The sequence below is a fragment of the Pyxicephalus adspersus genome, chromosome 11 (genome assembly GCF_032062135.1).
Source record: "Pyxicephalus adspersus chromosome 11, UCB_Pads_2.0, whole genome shotgun sequence".
In the NCBI taxonomy this organism is placed as follows: domain Eukaryota; kingdom Metazoa; phylum Chordata; class Amphibia; order Anura; family Pyxicephalidae; genus Pyxicephalus; species Pyxicephalus adspersus.
Genome location: NC_092868.1, coordinates 19,685,514 through 19,705,507, shown reverse-complemented (window position 1 = coordinate 19,705,507; position 19,994 = coordinate 19,685,514). Strand labels below are relative to the sequence as shown.

Below are 19,994 nucleotides of genomic sequence, written 5' to 3'. Positions count from 1 at the left end.
CTGTCGAATGCAGCAAAATTCGGTTCGGGTATACCCGAATTCGAACAGCCATATTCGTGTCGAATATAGGGACAACCCGAATTCGAACATCAACACTAGTTTTAATGTCCCTGAAAAGAGGACTATGAGAATTTAAGAAAGCTGGTGCTTAGATTGTTTTCCTACAGGAAACGCACTTTAAAAAAGACAAAACACCGAAAGTGACTAATTCCTTTTTTACTCAGGCGTTCCACGCCACAGATTCATTATCCAAAACGAAAGGAGTGTCAATTCTGCTGAGTAAGCAATCAGGTTTCTGTGTTACTGACACCCAAATTGATCCTGAGGGCAGATACATTTTCTTTTGGGCTCTATTGAAAACAAAGAAATTACATTTGTTAATGTGTATTTCCTGAATACTGGCCAATTAGCGTTTTTACAAATGATAATGTCTGCCCTTCATGAGTTTGCCAAGGGCATTGTGGTTATGGGAGGGGATTTTAACATCCCACTCAATCTGCTACTTGATACCTCTAATGGCAGGTCCTTAGTCCCATATAAAGTGCTTTGGAAAATGAAACAACTGCTACAGTCTATGCAGTTAGTTGATATCTGGAGATCCCTCTGCCCCCTGGAATGGGACTACACGTTCTATTCCACGGTGCACCAGAAATACTCCAGAATCGATTATTTTTTTCTTACACAATCTGATTTATTCAGGGTTGACTCGGTAAAGATAGGTACCCAATCATACTCTGACCATGCGCCTGTCACACTGTCGTTGACAGGACTGTATTGCAGACACCAAGATTGGTGCTGGAGGCTGAATCCCACCCGGTTTTGAAACGAAGAGTAGAGGAGTGTTTGGTCTCCTTTTTTCAGGACAATGTCACACCCACTATGTCCCCTATGACAGTGTGGGAGGCCCATAAATGTTTTATCAGAGGGGAACTGATTGGAATAGGTTCTCAAAAAAAGAGAGAGGAAAACAGGAGGCTGTCCACTCTATTGCAGAAGGTAGTTGACCTGGAGAATGCACACAAACAAACACTGTCGCAGCTGACAGCATAAAAATTGCAACAGGCCAGACTGGACCTCAAAGCCTTGGTAGATGAAAAGGCAAAAAGGATCCTCTTTTCAAATCCAAACTCTACTATGAGGAGGGCAACAAAAGTGGTAGGGTATTGGTGAGGGCACTCTGCGAATACCAAGCAGCTTCTCATATATATGAGCTGTTAAAGCCAAATGGCCAGGTCACATATTGTGCCAGGCAGATAGCGGAGTGTTTTCATGATTATTACTCAGATCTGTATAACCTGCCTGAAACCCGAGATAATGCCAATACCATCTCCAGGAAAATGCAGATAAAAAACCTATCTCACCCAAAGTAAACTTCCTAAATTTTGGAAAGATGAGGTTGATAGTTTAGATCAGCCTTTCACTGTGGAGGAATTACAAAAAGGTATCCCTCAGCTTAAAGCAGAGAAAAGCTCAGGGCCTGATGGCTTTATTACTCTGTACTACAAAACCTTTGCTGCCACACTGATACCGCATTTGTTACCGGCTCTGAACAGTGTGGCCACAGCTTCGCCGGTTTCCAACACTTGGTTCGGAGGCACATATTACTGTGCTCCCTAAAGCGGGTAATGACCCCAGGTATTGCTCCAATTACAGGCCAATATCACTTTTGAATGTGGACATTAGGTTACTAGCCAAATTTCTGAGTAATAGGTAAGTTTTGTCTATATCTAATTTGATTGGTTTAGATCAAGTAGGGTTTCTACCGGGCAGAGAAGCTTGAGATAACACTACTAAAGTTCTGAATTTATTATTCTGGGGACGCTTTAGACATGTTAAAGGTATGCTCTTGTCCACGGACGCTGAAAAAGCGTTCAACATGGCCTGGGACTACATGTTTGAGGTTCTGAAGTTTATCGGTCTCAAGGGACATATGCTTTCCTGGCTCCACTCCCTGTATTGTTTGCCTAGAGTTCAAATGAATTGAATGGAATTTTTTCCTGTGCAATAGGGATCAGCAACGGAACTAGGCAAGGATGCCCGTTGTCACCTTTGTTATTTATCCTAACTCTGGAGCCATTTATCAGAATGATTAATGCAAACAAAGATATTAGGGGGTTCCCAATAAGCAACAGGGAATATAAAACAGCGGCTTATGCCGATGATCTGATGTTTTTCCTAACACAACCACAAACATCGGTACCGAGTCCACTCAGGGAGCTGATTAGATTCAGGCAGATCTCCAATTTCAAAGTGAACTACAGTAAATCCACGGTTTTGAATATTGATTTGCTGCAGTAAACAATATGTGAAATTCAACAAAATTCTTCCTTTACTTGGGAACAAACTGGTCTCCAATATTTGTGCATTCAGGTGCCCAGATAGATTACAGAATTCTATGACAAAAACTATATCCCTTTACTTAAAACAATCAGGGATTTGCAATGCTGGAGAGGCAAACCTTTTTCATGGTTTGGCAGGGCTGCTATTGTTAAGATGAATGTACTCCCCCGCCTCTTGTATGTTTTCAGGGTCATATCGATTAAAGTCCCAACTTCTTTTTTCACAAACTGCAAGCTCTACTGACCAATTTTCTGTGGTCAGGGCGTCCTCCAAGGATCCAGTACTCCATTGTGGCAAAAGCAAAAATACAGGGTGGTATGGGGTTTCCTAATTTACTGATGTACTATCAGGCCATTGGCCTTGCTAGGATCCTAGATTGGTGTTGTCATGCTAAATATAAGGATTGGGTACAGCTGGAAAGCACCATTGGCGGAGTGCCATTAGCCACAGCTGCCTGGTTGGAATCCCACTGTCCAGATCCCACCCTACTGTGGGAGCCACATTGACGATTCTTAGGAAATTATTGCCCAGAAAGGAGGTGGCCAGGTCTCCTGACCCCTCTACTAGGGAACCCTGATTTTAGGCCAAGTCTGGATAGAGGGGGTGGACGTCAGAGAAGCTACCAAATATTGGGAATTTTGTCAGAAATGGGAAGTTGCTGGATAGAATAGACTTGAGAGGTCTGACAAGAGAGGGACAAGAATTTCCACGGTGGGCATATCTGCAGATCAAACACTACAATAATACCCTGGACTCTAGGTCAAACTACCCACTCAATGTACGCTTTTTAAAAGATATTGCTCTGAGGCTGCTCCTCTTACACACACAACTTCTTTGATGTAGGCTTACCTAAACCAATCTGAATCGACTCTAGAATGTTCCCGAAGATTTGAACAGAAATGGAAACAGGAGCTTAATACTCATTTTACAGAAGAGCAATGGGAGAGGGCTTGCTTTCTAGCTCACAAATGTTCAATCAGCACAGGACTGCAAGAAAATGCTTACAAAATTCTCACACACTGGTGATGGACCCCAGATAAGATCCACAAATTTGCCCCGCAGAAGCCTAATAATTGTTGGTGCTGTGGAACGGACGTGGGCACTGTGTCCTGGAGAGAAATTGCTCGCTTTAGTCAACTTATCACTGGACAAACACTGCCACTGAGACCAGAAGTATGACTTTTACATTTACATAACATGTCCCTGAAAAAATACAAAAAGTCCTTGACACTCCACTTAATTAATGCAGCTCGCAGTGTTATTCCTCTGTTTTGGAACTCACGAGAGACACCTACGGTACAACTCTGGCTGAGCAAAGTGAACTCTGTCTATTTGATGGAAGAGGTAAAGGCCATTAGCCCAGATAATACTGACAAGTTTTATGTGACATGGGATGCATAATTTTTAAATTTACAACCGTGTATCAATCTCTTTTTCCAAAGTAACCACCTAGCCCATTTTTCTTTTCTTTTCTAGGGGTGGAGGAGAAAAATCAGTATATAAGACACATGTTTTAAATGTCGGATATATGCTAATATGATAAATGTTTTTCTGTATTTTGTTATCTGGTATTGTTTTTATAAGTGCCTTACTTTGCTGCTCACAAGGAATGTGTTGACTGATGCCTTCCTGGAAGATTATACTGTGATAATGTACTATCGATAAGTGATTTTGTAAATTTTGCTGCTACAAGATGTTTTCTGTTTTATTTTTTGTTATTTCTGTTTTTTTCAAATAAAGTTGAAAGGTGACAAAAAAAAAAGAGGGAAAAGCCGTTAGATTTTGAAAAAGGGGAAGGAGGGATACAGAAGGAAAGGGGGAAAAGGAGGTCCATAGTGGAGGTTCGGAATCTCAAGTCAACATACGTAAATAATAAACATCCCAAGCTTCCCATGTATATTCAAACTTCTGTATCTGGTTTCTAAGTAAGGTCGTAAGGTATTCCATGGGACGAACATCTTGAATTTGTTTACAAAGATCGTCCATGGAGGGAGGGGAGGCAGATTTCCACATAGAGGAAATAGGTGTGTGGGCTGCTACCAAAATATGTTTGAGCAATTTATTTAGGTCTTTAGGTACACCAGATATTGGAAGACCAAGCATATGTGTGATCATGTCTAGTTGTATATGTTGGAAATATCTTGAAGCAGTTGATTCACGTGGTGCCAGTATGTTTGGGTAGAGAGACATTGCCAAAAAATATGTTCCAATGTTACCCTATGCGCTTTACAGCTCCAACAGGTGGCATCAGTCCCTGGAAAGAGGACCACCGGAGTATGGTACAAGCGAAATATAATTTTGTACAGATTCTCTTTATAGATTGCGCATATAGAACTTTTGTGATCTGCATCCCAAATTTCCTCCTAAGTCTCAAGATCCAGTTCTCTCCCCAGTATCCTCTTCCATGTCAACATATATGAAAATGTATCTATTGGCTGATGAGTGACATCATGTAACATTTTAAAAATTGATGAGATCAGGCCCCTGGGATGTGGGCAAGCACTACACACGTCTCTCAAATGGGGTAGGGCCAGGGAACCTGGAGGAGGAGCACAATAAATTCACATAATGGTGTATTTGAAGGTATGCATAAAATGAAGTATGAGGCAATTCATACTTTTCCCTAAGTTCCAAAAAAGATAATAATCTGTGATCTACCGGATGTAATAATGTGGTAGCATATTTAATAGCAAAACAATCAAAACCATTTACTGATGGTGAGTTTATTAAGCAATGTATGGAAAGTGCGGCAGAATATAATTTGCCCTCAAAAAAAGGAGAAATTTAAAAAATCAGTTTGTCTCACCAGACTTTAGCTAGGCGAACAGAAGAAACTTCAAAACCTGTTTAAAGGTGTCTGAAAAGTAAAGCTGCTAATTTTAAATTTTATGCTTTGGCAATAGATTACAGCACTGATGCTACAGATACAGTTCCACTTGTCATTTTGTTAGAAGTATTGATGAAGGATATACTGCAACTGAAGAGATGGAGTATGTCAGAAGTATGTTAAAGCAATTTTTCTGTCCATTGTCAACATATCTAGTTCATTTATGAATGGTGCCCCGGTGATGGTAGGTGAAAGAGAGGGAACTGTAAAATTTTTAGAAGAGGAAGCAACTGCTGCTGGACATTTACTTTTGATGAAGAATCATTGCATAGCATATCAAGATAATGTATGCGCAAAAGCTTTAAAAATGGATATTGTCATGCAAATTGTCATCAAGGCTGTGAATTTTATAAGGGCCAAGGGATTGAATCAAGTCCAGGAATTCCTTAAAAATATGGATGCTGACTATGGCGGCATTATTTACGAAGTCAAGGCCAAATGTTAAAAAGTTTTTATGATTTGCAAAGTAAAGAATTAGGATAATCAGTAAAGGTTATTTTTAGATTAAGGGTATAGTATTGGATTTTTGCCAAGCCTAAAGTGACAGGATAAAGTGAAGAAATAGGAAGGTGAGTAGGCTTTTGGGGCAAAATATAATGTTGACACTTGTGATAAGGGACTTTGTAGGTTTATTTTAAAGTTCCGACGTGTTTTGTCCTATAAGGCTTCTTTAGGGGATTGTAGAGATCATAGTGATAAGCGCCAACAAGGGCTAACAATGCAAAAATGTACAAAATTAAAAATACAAATAAATACAGAGATCATATAAAATAACAAAACCCTAAGGTAATTATATCCATATCAAATAAACGTCAAAGAGGTCAATGTGTAATCAATATCCAAATACATATAACAAAAAATATGACTACTTACACTGCGTAATTACTGTGCTTTAAAATCAAAGGAGAGGAACCAAGGAAATAACCACACCAAAGTACTCCCTGAAAGCCTTCTAGAGGTATAAAAATAATGAAAAAAAGATCAGATTGGTAGGGAAGTTTTTGAAAAAGGGGACTTTATTAGGATACGGGCGGTAAATACTATTAATGGAAAGTACCTGCTTTGAAGACCGTGGGCAAATGACTATGTTCAGCGATATTCGTTGATAAGATATATGTTAGAAGAAAGTAACTGAAAGGGATATGAAAATAAGTTATAAATTAGTACTACTGAACATGAAAGAAAGGGGAGGGGGATAGTAATCAGATTCCAATGTAAATATGTGGGCTCTAAGGTATACTTACTTTGACACCTATTTAGCTATCCAATCTTAGTGGAGTATAATGAAAATTGATAGGATAATTCTAAGAGATATATAGAAAAAAGTAGGGTTTTAATAACACTTGAAAAAAGTTAGGTAACAATGTTATAATTAATTAGATTCATTTGATATACCTGGATTGTTTCTTAATGGTATTCATTGATGAACAATAATTAAACTATAATGACTAGAACCTGGAGATCCAGGAGGAAAAAAGAAAGTAAGGGTATACCCTGTTAATTATAGTTCCAAATTAAAGGATGATAATAAAAGTTATTAGTTATGTAAGGATAGGGGCATACATATTATCCGATGGTGTAAATACTGGGTAGGAGTAACTGTTTCTTCACTGTTTTAGACCAACAGTGAAGGAAAGGCAGTGAATATTTAGTACTAATTAGTAATTTAATGTTACCTATATAATTGATGATATAGTAAGGTTACTTACATATTAATATCTGATGGTGAAAAAAAAGGCAGTGATTGTTAAGGTAAAGTGCAAATCAAAAATGCAAAGATTGCTAAATTAGAATGAATAAACAAACAAGGTAACACTTACTTCAATCGTTAATGATTTAGGGTGAGGAAGAGGGCGAGATGCCGACAGGAATGCAGCTTAATGATGCACAGTTAATAATAAAGACAGGACGGGGGAATTTTTTTTGTCCTGTATTGTCAGTGGTATGTAATGATGAGCCACTCTCTTTAGTATAAATGAAACATGGGGAAATTGCAAAAAGAGAGCAAAGTAAAAGGTTGTGGTAGCAAATGTTTTGAATCCTGGACTAGATTCATTCCAGATTTGTTGGATCACCTAGCCTCACTGATGAAAGTGTATTCTCTCCAGCCTTGGAGAACTTTAATAAATCAGAGCCTATGTTTCAAGGTAACACTTAAATCGTTGGTGATTTATGATGAGGAAAAGGGCGAGATGCCGACAGCCAGACTCAAAGACGACTGCACCTCTCGGCGTCTCGTCCCTAAATGAAGCAAGTTAATGACGCAAGATCACGTTCCGTCGCTCGCTCTCGCAAGATTTCTCTAGTATAGTAGCTAATCACGTTGATCTGTGTGATCTCACGAGATGAGGTCTAAAGAGCAGAAAAGTCCGCCCTTACCAACAGAATTAGTGTATAGCAAAAATACTTCTGCCCTTCTTCTGTTAGGCGGAAGTAAATACGGTAGGTGATGATGATCGTGCTGTGTTTGTACAGTAAAAGGTTGCATGGAGAATTGGTGTGGAAAATAAAGTCTATAATTGGTTTCATTATTGTATGAACATCTGTATCAGATAGTATGACAAGGATAATTCATGTCGATTGTGAGAGTAAAGGGTAAAAGGGGGGAAAGAAAGGTACATTATGAGATATCCAAGGAAAATCGGATAGAATAAAATAAGCATTAAGAGAAACATGATTGATGATATTATATTAATATATTTTATGTATAGACCACCTTCACCTGCCAGGGTGATAACCCATAGATTTGCAGGTCTTGAGTTTTGGAAGAGACAGGGAGCTATTCCACACTCAAACGAGGGAGGGGATATGGAACCATATGGGGACAACCTAAGTGGGAGCCCTATGGTTCTCATAAAAACACTCGTATATATGTTATATGCATGGGCGCTCCCGTCCCTCGTAAGGCAGGTTGGTAATAAAATTGATCAAAATATTTTGAACCACAATGGCGTGATTATTTCCTATTGCCAAAAAAAAAAAAATTATAACAGTTTTACATGTATATGTACACTGAAATATATATATTTAATGGTAATTATTCCAAGTGTTCCCATTAAATTTAATATACTTGTAAACAAAAATAATAATATTCTGGTACAACACCAATTTGCATATGTTTTACACTAATCAAATATAGTTAAATGTGAATATTAAAAAGACCATACAAAATTAATTGTAACAATGTTTCAGATAATATTCAATACAATTGTAATGGAAGATAATAATAAAAATATAATCAGATAGAAAGGGAAAAAACAGAGAAAGGAAAAAATAAATGTATATATGTTGTATTATACTTATACTGATACTTACACCAGTTGATCTCCGATAATCTTTGAAAAATGTATGTAAATGAAAATATCATTAAGGCCAGGTGGATTGGTAGCATTAATTTGGAAGATCCACCTAGTTTCCAATTGTAGTAATTTATTGTCAATATCACCCCCTATAGGATTTTGGGGGATATGTTCCAAAGTTGAAAAAGGTAATGACATTGTTATCAAAATTATGTCGAGTTCCGATATGGTAGCTGAGAGGAGTTGTTATTGTTACTGAATTGATGTTGTAGGTATGCCCATACAGTATATACATTTCCCTAACACTCGCTTAGTTTTACCAATGTGAAAACTGCCACATTTACACATAACTAGATATATTACCCCAATAGTGGAGCAGTCTACTCTGTGTTTAATTCTATGAATGGTACTGTTAGGAAGTATAGTTACTTGGTTTTCTAAGATCCATTTCCACTGTTGGCAATGCCCACGTTTATATGTGCCAGGAGTCAATAAAGATTTCTGAGAATCTGAGGTCATACCTGGGCTAGAAGGTATGAATTTATGAATAGAGGAGTCCGCTTGCAATATATGCTAGTGTTTTGATAAGATGTTTTCGTATAAAATGATGTTGTCTAGTGTAGGTAGTGATTATTCTTAAATGTTGCTCCTGGGAATGTTCGGTTTCTTTAAAAAGGTAAAACCGATCTAAAGACTTACCTTTTTTATAAACTCTATTTTAAAAAACTCTAATATTTTTACTGTAACCTCTAAACAGGTGTCTGCTCATTAAAGCTTTCACTTCTTTTTCAAAATCGTATGTATTGGTGCAAATTCTTTTTAATCCAATATACTGGCTGATGGGAATACTATTCTTCAGCGGACGCGGATGAGCGCTGTCCGAATGAAGGATAGTATTCCCGCAGCTTGCTTATGAATTAGTGTAGTGGTGAGTTTACCATCTTTTGACACTTTTAAATAGATGTCTAAAAAAGGGACTTCATGTTTGCTGTAAAAACATTGTAAATTTAAGATAATAGGAGTTTGTTGTAGTAGCTGAAAGAATTCATTAATTGAAAGTTTCCAATGAAGTATCTGTATCTGTCCAAAATATCATAATGTCGTCAATGTATCTTTTCTAATTTAATATACCTTGACATTTAGGTTGAAGTACAGGGTTTAGGAAGAGATTCTCTTTCCAGTCTCCTAAAAAAATATTACCATATGATGAGGCACATTTCGTCCCCATTGCTATGCCTTGTGATTGTAAATAATATTAGTTATTAAAAATAAAGATGTGTATATATTCCAAGAGATTCACTATAAATTGGTTGAAGGCCACATTTTCAGGGTAATATCTGGAAATGTGTTTATGTATAATCTTAAACCCCAATTTGTGGGGGATGCTCGAATACAGAGCTTCAACGTTGATAGTCACCAATAGTAAATCTGTTGGAAGTTAAATGTTAGATGTGAACTTTAAAAGTTCTATTGTGTCCATTAGGAAGGAGGGTAATTTGTTGACAATAGGTCTTATATAAATGTCTACAAGTTCACTCGCATGAGTGGCTATTGAGCCCATACCAGATGTAATGGGTCTGCCGGTGGGGACTTGAATATTTTTGTGAATTTTAGGTAAAGAATAAAAGGGGGGTAAAGATGGATGTTGGATAGATAGATATTTTCTCATAATATCTTCAAGAAATGCTGTATTAATCAAAGAGTAAAATTTATCATAAAAGCTGGGTATAACCGTATTGGAGATTTCAATATACCATTCCTTATTGTGCAGTATTTTGTAACACATTCTTTCATACTGATTTTTATCCATTATAACTATATTCCCTCCTTTATCAGCAGGTTTTATACCAATGCTTGTGTTGTTTTTCAATTTAGAGAGAGCATGACTCAGGGTTGAATTCAGGTTGTCTGATTTGTGTGTAGGAGTCAGGGGAATCTTCATAATTTCTTGAGGCACGGTTAGCCCTGCAGGCCGTACCGGCGCCGCTGCCTTAATCCCAGGCATGGGCACCGGGTCCTCTCTTTCCTCTCCTGCCATCATACTGACTTTGCGGGCAGCAGGTAGCGTAACCCTGCTACCTGAGTTCCATGCCAGAGTTTCCTTCCTGCTGGAAACTTGCTCTGGTGTTTGTGCTGGCGTAGGTGGGTCCCTCTTCACCTATGAGGCAATTCATACACGCCCTCTGTTTCACCAGCCTATGGATGGATTTCTGCTTCCTACTACAGGAAGATGCCTGAGCAATCTCATGGTTTTAGCTAGTCTAACTCCTAGTGCAAGAGTGATTCTTCTGTCTGCTTTGCTGTGTACCGAACCTTGTTTACTGAACTCTTAGACTTTGCCTGATTGCCGCCTGACCCTGACCTCGGATCTTGTTTATGGACTTTTGCCTGTTTACTGCCTGCCCTTGATCTCGGATCTTGTTTATAGACTTTGTTTGATTGCCGCCTCTCCTGACCCAAACCCTCCAAGCCATGCAAGCCCCCTCGGTGCCAGCTGCCACTGACCCGGTGACTGCTTTGGAGTGGCACCTGGCAGCTACCCTGCGGCCCAAACCTATCCTCACCATCTGGGGCTCTAGTGAAGACCAGGTAGCGGCTTAGTTACGCCCCTCCGGAGCATACCCAGTCAGTGGCACAGTGGGTCCACACCTGCGTGCATTACAGGTACTACATTAACAAAGGTATGAAGATGAGGAAACTGTGTTAAAAAATTGTGGTTTCGTATTTTTGACTGTAATAGATGTGGAATGACTCAAATCTTGAATTGGATTCGAGTCCTCCGACTAAATCACCCAAATTTTATTTCTCTTCTAACAATTGATGAAGGATTTTAGGATTTTTAAAATCCAAAATATTGAATTCAGCAAGTTCAGTAGGTGGATTGAATTTTTATCAAACATTACTTTTAGACTCAAGTTTCCAGCAAACATATTGATGTCTTTAATTACTTGAAAAAAATCCATTTCAGATAAAGGACAGAAAGATAAACCTAGTTTCAGGAGTTGTGTTTCAGCTGATAACAGTTGGTACGAAGACAGGTTTAATATTTCTAACTCCTGTCCTCTATGGACATCTTGGATAGGATTTTGACTATTGGGCCTTCGATTGATATTGGAGAGGGTATGGGAGGGTATTAATACCATTAATTACGAATAAATATATATATTTCAGTGTACAAATACATGTAAAACTGTTAATATATATATATATTTATAAAGATATATATATATATATATATATATATATATATTTTTTAAGCAATAGGAAATAATTACGCTATTGTGGTTCACAATGTTTTGATCATTTTATTACTAACCCGTTTACGAGGGACGGGAGCACCCATGCATCTAACATACATGTTTGTCACGGATAGCAGGGAGGGGAGGGAAACAAAAACGTAAATACAAGGGACTAGGCCTCCAATGGCCAGAGAAAAGGAAATGGTCACCCCTTACAGACACCCTAACCTAGCCCTAACTCCTGACAGTATGAATATCCACTGATGGTGGGAATACTCATACATGGGAACCTAGGCCCTAGTAGCCCTGCATAGCCCTGGGAGTAGTGACTGGGCTTGAGACTACTGGTTCCTTCCCTAATGAAAGAACCAGTGTCTTCCCGAGGCCTAGTAACAACCAAAGAACAACAAAACACGAAAAGTAGTTCAACTTATCCTAATACCAAATAGAGAAGCAGGAACTCTGGAGAGGACAACACACCAGCTCTTCACATCCCAGAAGTGAATATCAACCGCATAGCATGAAGTGTGAGGCCAGACTAAATGGAGGAGCAGTAATGACCATCAGCTGCAGCTGATACAAACAACAACACAGAAACCAGTAAAAACAAAGAGACTGTCAGATAACCTCACATGCAGCTTGTCTCACAGATCTTCTAACTTCAGTCATGGAAGGGACCGTGACAATGTTTTTATGACTTTGATGGAAACACTTGGAATAATTACCAATAAATATATATATTTCAGCGTTCATATACATGTAAAACTGTTATTATATATATACATTTTTTTTGGCAATAGGAAGTAATCACGCCATTGTGGTTCACAATATTTTGATAATTTTATTACCAACCCGCCTAATGAGGGACAGGAGCGCTCATGCATATAACACTTATATGGGTGTTTTTATGAGAACCATAGGGTTCCCACTTAGGTTGTCCCCATATGGCTCCCTATCCCCTCCCTCGTTTCAGTGTGCAAGAGTTCCCTATCTTTTCCTTAACCCAGGACCAGGAAATCTATGGGTTATAACCCTGGCAGGTGAAGGTGGTCTATACCTAAATTATATTAATGTATTATCATCAATCATGTTTCTCTTAATGCCCATTTATTTTATTCTATCCTTTTTTTCCTTGGATATCCCATAATGTATCCTTCTCCCCCCCCCCCCTTCTTTTTTACCCTTTACTCTCACAATCAGCCTATGAATTATCCTTGTCATACTGTCTGATACAGATGTTCATACAAATATAAAACTAATCATAGACTTTATTCTTAATATAATATTGTTGCAATTATCTTAGATAAACCATATTCTACCCCCTCTCATAAAAATCTTATTCCTAAAGACACCAATTCTCCATGCAACCTTTTACTATGCAAACGCAGACAACAGTATGATCATCATCATCTATTTACTTCCGCCTAACAAAAGAAAGGCAGAAGTATTTTGGCTCCTATACACTCATTCTGTTGGTAAGGGCGAACTTTCTGCTCTTCAGACCTCATCTCGTGAGATCACGCAGATCAACGTGATTTGCGACTATACTAGCGAAATCCCGGAAGATCACGCAAGAGAACGTGATCTCGCATCATTAAATTGGTTTATTTAAGGACGAGACGCCGACAGCTGCATTCTTGTCGGCATCTTACCCTTTTCCTCACCCTAAATCACCAACGATTGAAATAAGTGTTACCTTGTTTGTTTATTCATCTTCACTTATCAATCTTTGCATTTTTGATTTGCACTTTAATCTACTTTACCAATCATTGCCTTTCTTTTCTTTGGTCTCAAACAGTGAAGAAACAGCCTTTCATACCAACTATTCACACCAACGAATAATAATATATAAGTAACCTTACTATATCATCAATTATATAGATAACATTAAATTGCTAATTAGTACAAAATAATCACTGCCTTTTCTTCTCTGTTGGTCTAAAACAGTGAAGAAACAGTTACTCGTACCCAGTATTTACACCAACGAATAATATGTATGCTCCTATCCTTACATAACTATTAATTTTATTATCATCCTCTAACTTGGAACTATAATTAACAGGGTATACCCTTTCTTTTTTTTTCCTCCTGGATCTCCAGATTCTAGTCATTATAGTTAAATTAATGTTCGCCAATAAATAACATTATGAAACAATCCAGGTATATCACATTATTCTAATTAATTATGTCATTATCTTACCTTACCTTTAAAAAATTACCTTAGAGCCCATATATATACATTGGAATCTGATTACGATCCCCCCCCCCTTCTTTTCATGTTCAATAGAACTAATTTATAACCCATTTTCATATCCCTTTTAATTACTTTCTTCTTATTTATATCTTATCAACGAATATCGCTGAACATTGTCATTTGCCCACGGTCTTCAAAGCAAGTACTTTCCATTTATAGTATTTACCGCCCATATCCTATCAAAGTCTCTTTTTTTCAAAAACTTCCCTACCAATCTGATTTTTTTTTCATCATTATTTTACCTCTAGAAGGCTTTCGGGGAGTACTTTGGCGTGGTTATTTCCTTGGTACCTCTCTTTTGATTTTAAAGCACAGTAATTACACATTTTAAGTAGTCATATTTTTTGTTATATGTATTTGGATAATATTACACATAGACCTTTTTGCCGGTTTTTGATATGGATATAATTACCTTACGTTAATGTTTTTTTATATCATCTCTGTATTTATTTGTATTTTTTTAATTTTTTACATTTTTGCATTGTTAGCACCTGTTGTCACTCATCACTATGATCTCTACAATCCCCTAAAGAAGCCTTTCAGGTGAAACGCGTAGAGAATTTGATATAAGCCTACAAAATTCCTTATCACAAATGTCAGCATTATATTTTGTCACATTTATGTTTAAGAATTGAATAATGTTTAGGTCAGAAGTTTTATGTCTTTAATAGGACAACAATTTCTTGATCAATAAATGTCAAACCTTTTTTTGCCTTAAAAGCCTACTCCCCTTTCTAATTCTTCACTTTATCAATTTGCAAAATGAAGTCATTTATGGTATCAAAAGCAAAACTTTTCGATGAAAATTAGCTTACAGATTTAGCACTTTTAGTGGATTTGACCTCTCATTCTAAAGAGTTAAACATGCGTCTTCAAAACAAAAAACAACATATCAATGCAATGTTTCAAACCAAATGAAACTGAAACTATGGCAAGATCAAATTAAGGCAGTTTCATGCATTTTGACACATTGGCCAAACTTAGTCCTGTGAACGGTGAAAAATATGCAACCTTGCTTTTTTATATCACGATATATATTATATATATTTATATTCTTTATACGAGAATTTGAAAACCGATTCCAAGATTATTTGAAAAAAAAACAATGTTTTGATATATATGATGTATTTGCCACTTCATTTTAAGTCGATATAACCATGTTACCTGCCAAATTTCAGATGGAATGCAAAGAGCTGCAATCCAACATTCAACTTAGGGAAAATTTGATCATGTCTTTTTACTGGAATTTAAAGGTCCTATCTTACCAGAAACAAATATCTCAAGCTTCACAATCATGCCTTATTCATCTAATCAATTTTTGGCAGCATGTACATTTGTGAGCATGTAATCATTCTGGTGTGAAGTACCAGTGCATCATTATTTTATACATTTTTTCCCGATATATGGTACACCATGAGCTTTTCGGAGCTCTATCCTATATTATTTGGCATATCTCCAATTAAATACTTCTGCCCAAAATCTGCTCCCATTTATGCATATAAGGGTGTGAGATCTGGGCCCCTAAACCTACATCAGCTAATATCCGATAGATATCTAAAATCAGACCACGTCTACCCTGCCCACCTAAACAAGGTCTCTCAAAAGGGATGAGAGCATCAAAACCTATACCTTTAGTAAATGAGTGGGCAAAGTGTCGTATTTGAAAATAACTATGGTATGAGTTAGCAGGAAGTTTTATCGTAATTCGTCAAAAAGAAGCAATTTTCGCGTCCTATGATGTATATTCTGTCAGAGGGGGACAGACAGGCCTTCAAATACATAAAGCAATTTGGGAAGTATCGACATCTTAACTAAAGTGATACGTCCAAAGAAAGAGACAAGTAAAGTTTTCCATTTATGAAGTAAATTTCTTATATCCCGAAACATAGTAGGATAATTACACTTACAAATAGTCTGAAATGTGGGCGTAAGAAAAATACCCAACTATCCAATGCTATCTGATTTCCAATGGTACAGAAAATTTGCCGTACCAAATTTTGCCAAAAAAAGAAGGGATGTTAAAGTAATGTAAGAATTGATAAGGTAAACTAAGATGTCATCCGCATATAGAGCGATTGTGTATAATTTATTTTTGATGCGTATTCTGGATATGTCGGGTTGCTGTCTAATGGCCTGACTAGTGGCTCAATACACAGTGCAAAAAGTAGGGGGGATAGTAAGGCTGTAGTCAGCACCAATATTCAGCAGACACCAGTCCCCCAATCTAACCCTGCTCAGCCTTGGGACACTGGTTGCGTGTCCTAGCACTCGGTTGCCCCCAGCACAGAGGGTGGTGTCTTGGGATGGGCCAGCAACTGACCTGGAGCCCACAGACAAACAGTACAGGAATTACCAGAAAATCATGAAAACAAGCCAAAGTCAAACACAGAGGATCAGTCCACCAAACGATGTACAAAGGAATGTGCACAGACAGAGATCGGTCCAGGCTGAGTGCAAGCAAAATTTCAGGGAACAGGCAAAGGTCAGCAACAGAAAAACACATAAGAATCTCTCCAGAACAGATAAGCCCGGCACAGAAGACTGGAAGCAGGGAGGCTATAAAGCCCAAACAGCATGGAATTTCACAGGAACCACTTTGCTAATCAGCTGTAACACAGCTCCAAATTCCACTCGGCTGTCTAGCCTAAGTGCAGGGGATGCCGAGAGGAAAACACATCTAGAGGGGGACAATGAAGCTGCAACATGCAGAGCACTAATCCTAAAAGTCCTGCGCTACTGCCAGCGCAGCCGCCAGAGGAAGTGGACCACCACTGTAGGTGCTGAATATAATGCTCAAATCGCCTGGAGGAAAGGCCCCTCAATTCCCACTGCATGCAGTGTTCCAAACATGAATGGCCAAAGCCTGCCAAAGGCTTTCTCAGCATCTAAACTGAGAATTAGCACTCCATATTCCATTCTGTTAATTGCATCTATTATAGAGATAGTTCTCCTTGTGTTATTAGCTGCTTGACGTCCCATGATGAACCCCACTTGATCCCTCAAAATAAGAGATGGGAGTAGCTGACCAGGACATGTGTCCAGTATCCTGGTGAATAGTTTTAAGTATGAGTTAAGTAGGGCTATTGGGCAGTAGCTATCTGGATCCGCTTACTGTTACCCGGTTTCAGGAATACTTATATGTGAGAATGGAGCATAATTGACTGCTCCCGGAACAGCTGCTGCTGCTTTGTCCCTAGCCTTATTCCCTGTCTGCCTTATTGCCTTTATCATAAAATCTTCGGCGAGTATATAGCAAAGCTTTCTCCACCCCCCCAATATCCAGCTCCTTCAATTGGTTACGGACTGACACTACTCTACGGAGTATTCATAGAGAAGGGCGATCTGAGAGCCGTCGATTCCAATGTTTTCTGCGTCTGCATATTGTGTCTCCTTTGGGCCACTGTATCCTTTTTAAGCCTGGAGGCTTCTTTATTGCAGTGCCCCAGCAACTATTTTCAAGAATTAATTGTATACACTAAGAGTAAAATTAAAATCAAAATATCTGATGTGATCACCTTGAGAATTCACTGAAAATTGGAACTACTTCCACTGAACCAGAAAAATTACTTTCTCAAATGTAATAACAAAAAAAAAAATCACAATTGTTTGTTTCCCCCTTCCCTTTTCTTTTACATTTACAATTAAAATATATAAAAAACTATGAAGTTTTATTTACTACATAAATATGTACTTCTAATAAACTGAAGGCATACATAGGGCCTGCTCAACCTTTTATTTTGCATTTGTGTTTGTGTAATTCATGCGTGATCTCAGACAATTTTTTTTTAGGAATCCAAAAGGTTGGACACCCCTGGACTACACGTTTTTAAGCAGTTTAAATCTCTTTCCATTGAAGTCTGTAGAGATGGCAGAGAGAGGCAGAAATCGCTCACAGAGGCTACAAGGAGCACCAAAATGCTGCTGCCTCCTGTTGCCTGTGCAATGTACGGTTCATTCATTCTAATCTTATCTATTTTTTACAGACTTTTTTTAGCAGTCTGATTTTACAGCAGGTCTGAACGAGCCCTTAAGCTCTGCAGAGCTGGGGACTCTGGAGACTTTCCCCTAAAATTTTATATTATTATATATTTTATTATTATTATTACACAGTATTTATATAGCTCCATCATATTACGCAGCGCTGTACAAAGTCCATAGTCATGACACTAACTGTCCGTCAAAGGGGCTCACAATCTTATAACCCTACCATAGTCATATGTAATAAATGTAGTCTAGGACTTAACTGCATGTTTTTGGTATGTGGGAGGAAACCGGAGTACCCGGAGGAAACCCACGCAAACCCAAGGAGAACCTCATGCAGATAGTGCCCTGGCTGGGATTCAATCCTGGGACCTAGCGCTGCAAAGGCTAACCCCTGAGCCACCGTGCTGCCCATGTGATGCCCATCTGCTGCCCATGTTTTTTACCAAATATACCCATTTATACCTGCAATGCACAACAGTGGGTCCGTTGCTTTTTTGCTGGTCCATGTGTTCTCTGACAAGATTACGAAACTGGATGATGGATGAGGTGGAGTCTGGAACCCCATGATCAGGCCAAGCCGTGAAATGAAAATGGCGAACATACTGTATTCCTTGCTGTTTGGACTAAAGGGACAAAAAGGAAATTATCAAGCATTCAGCTAGTAAAGCATGAGCTTTTTTTAAAAAAAAAAACAATTAAATAGGCAGTGCTTATAGGCAGGGGGTAATAAAATAAATGAGAAACAAAAAGGAACAATAACTTTAACAAAGTCAAATTTTGTGGTTGATAAGAGTTACTGAACTTTGCATATCTTTACTGCTCTTTGCATACATTGCTTTATAAGATTTTTTTGTATAATGTGTACTTTACAATAGGCTTAGATTATTTACCATGACAACAAACAATGATTTAAAAGTGTTCATGCATACATTGTAGATTGTTGAATTAGGTATGAGTGTTTGGGTGGGGACAGAGCAATTTAATTTTTGCACAACATTTATTTATGAGTTTACTTCACTTTGCCACTATTAGGGGGTAGGGGGTCCGGTGATAATGTAACAGTATGATTTAGTAACAAAGTCTCTTTATGAGGAAATTACAGGGCTTAATATATCCCTGCTATGTCTCACCTGCACTTTCTCTAAGCCATTTGAGGACAGAAAGTCACACATAAACCCTTCTCCCAGCAGCAAATCTCTCCTCCTTGCTACCTGCTGTTTATCATAAAACAGTTTGTTGTGGTCCTGAAGTACCTGAAGAGCCTAGGGAGACCCAAATGTCTGATACAGCGCCAACATATTACGCAGCGCTGTACATTAAATAGGGTTTGAAAATGTGACTCAGGAGGAGACAACCCTGTCTCGAAGAGTTTACAATCTAGGGGGTGGGGGAGGTAACACACAATAGAAGAGGAGATATGGACTGGTGGGAAGTAGAAGATGGGTAGGCAGGTTTAAAAAATTGGATTTTGAGTGGTATTTTAAATGACCAGAAAGTAGGAGCAAGCTGAATAGGGCAAGGAAACCATTCCAGAGAGTTGGGGCAGCTCTAGAAAAGTCTTGGAGCCATGCGTGTGATGAGGTTATGAGTGAGGAAGTTAGTAGTAGGTCATTGGAGGAGCAAAGACAGCGGCTAGGGGAGAGCTTTTTTTTACCAGGTAAGAAGGGTAAGTGTGACAAGGAGCTTGAATTTGATTATAGGGTGAAATGGAAGCCAATGAAAGGTAACTACAAAGAAATTAAGCTGAAGAAGAGCGGTGGAAGGATGGATGAGTCTGGCTGCAGAAATCATATTAGACTGTTGAGCGAGAGTACTGACTGTTACAGTAGTCAAGACGAGAGATGATAAGAGTGTGTACAAGGAGTTTGGTGGTCTCTGGGGACAGGTACGGGTGGAATTTGAAGATGTTGCGTAGGTGAAAGTGACAGGACCTGGAAATGTTCTGAATATGGGGGGTAAACGAGAGGGCAGAATCAGGTGACGTCAAGACA

The 19,994-nt window shown here is 38.3% G+C and overlaps 1 protein-coding gene across 4 annotated transcripts in view; it reads right to left on the bottom strand.

Annotated features, from left to right (window-relative positions):
- LOC140340209 (receptor-type tyrosine-protein phosphatase H-like) overlaps window positions 1-19,994 on the bottom strand; it is a 362,696-nt gene that overhangs the window by 44,537 nt on the left and 298,165 nt on the right. For all 4 annotated transcript variants that reach the window (XR_011922623.1, XM_072425256.1, XM_072425257.1 and 1 more), the window contains one exon: window positions 18,466-18,626. Coding sequence is in view for 3 of the 4 variants with exons in the window: in XM_072425256.1 (XP_072281357.1) it covers window positions 18,466-18,626 (161 nt within the window). In the remaining variant the exon portion in view is untranslated. The remainder of the gene's footprint in view (window positions 1-18,465; window positions 18,627-19,994) is intronic.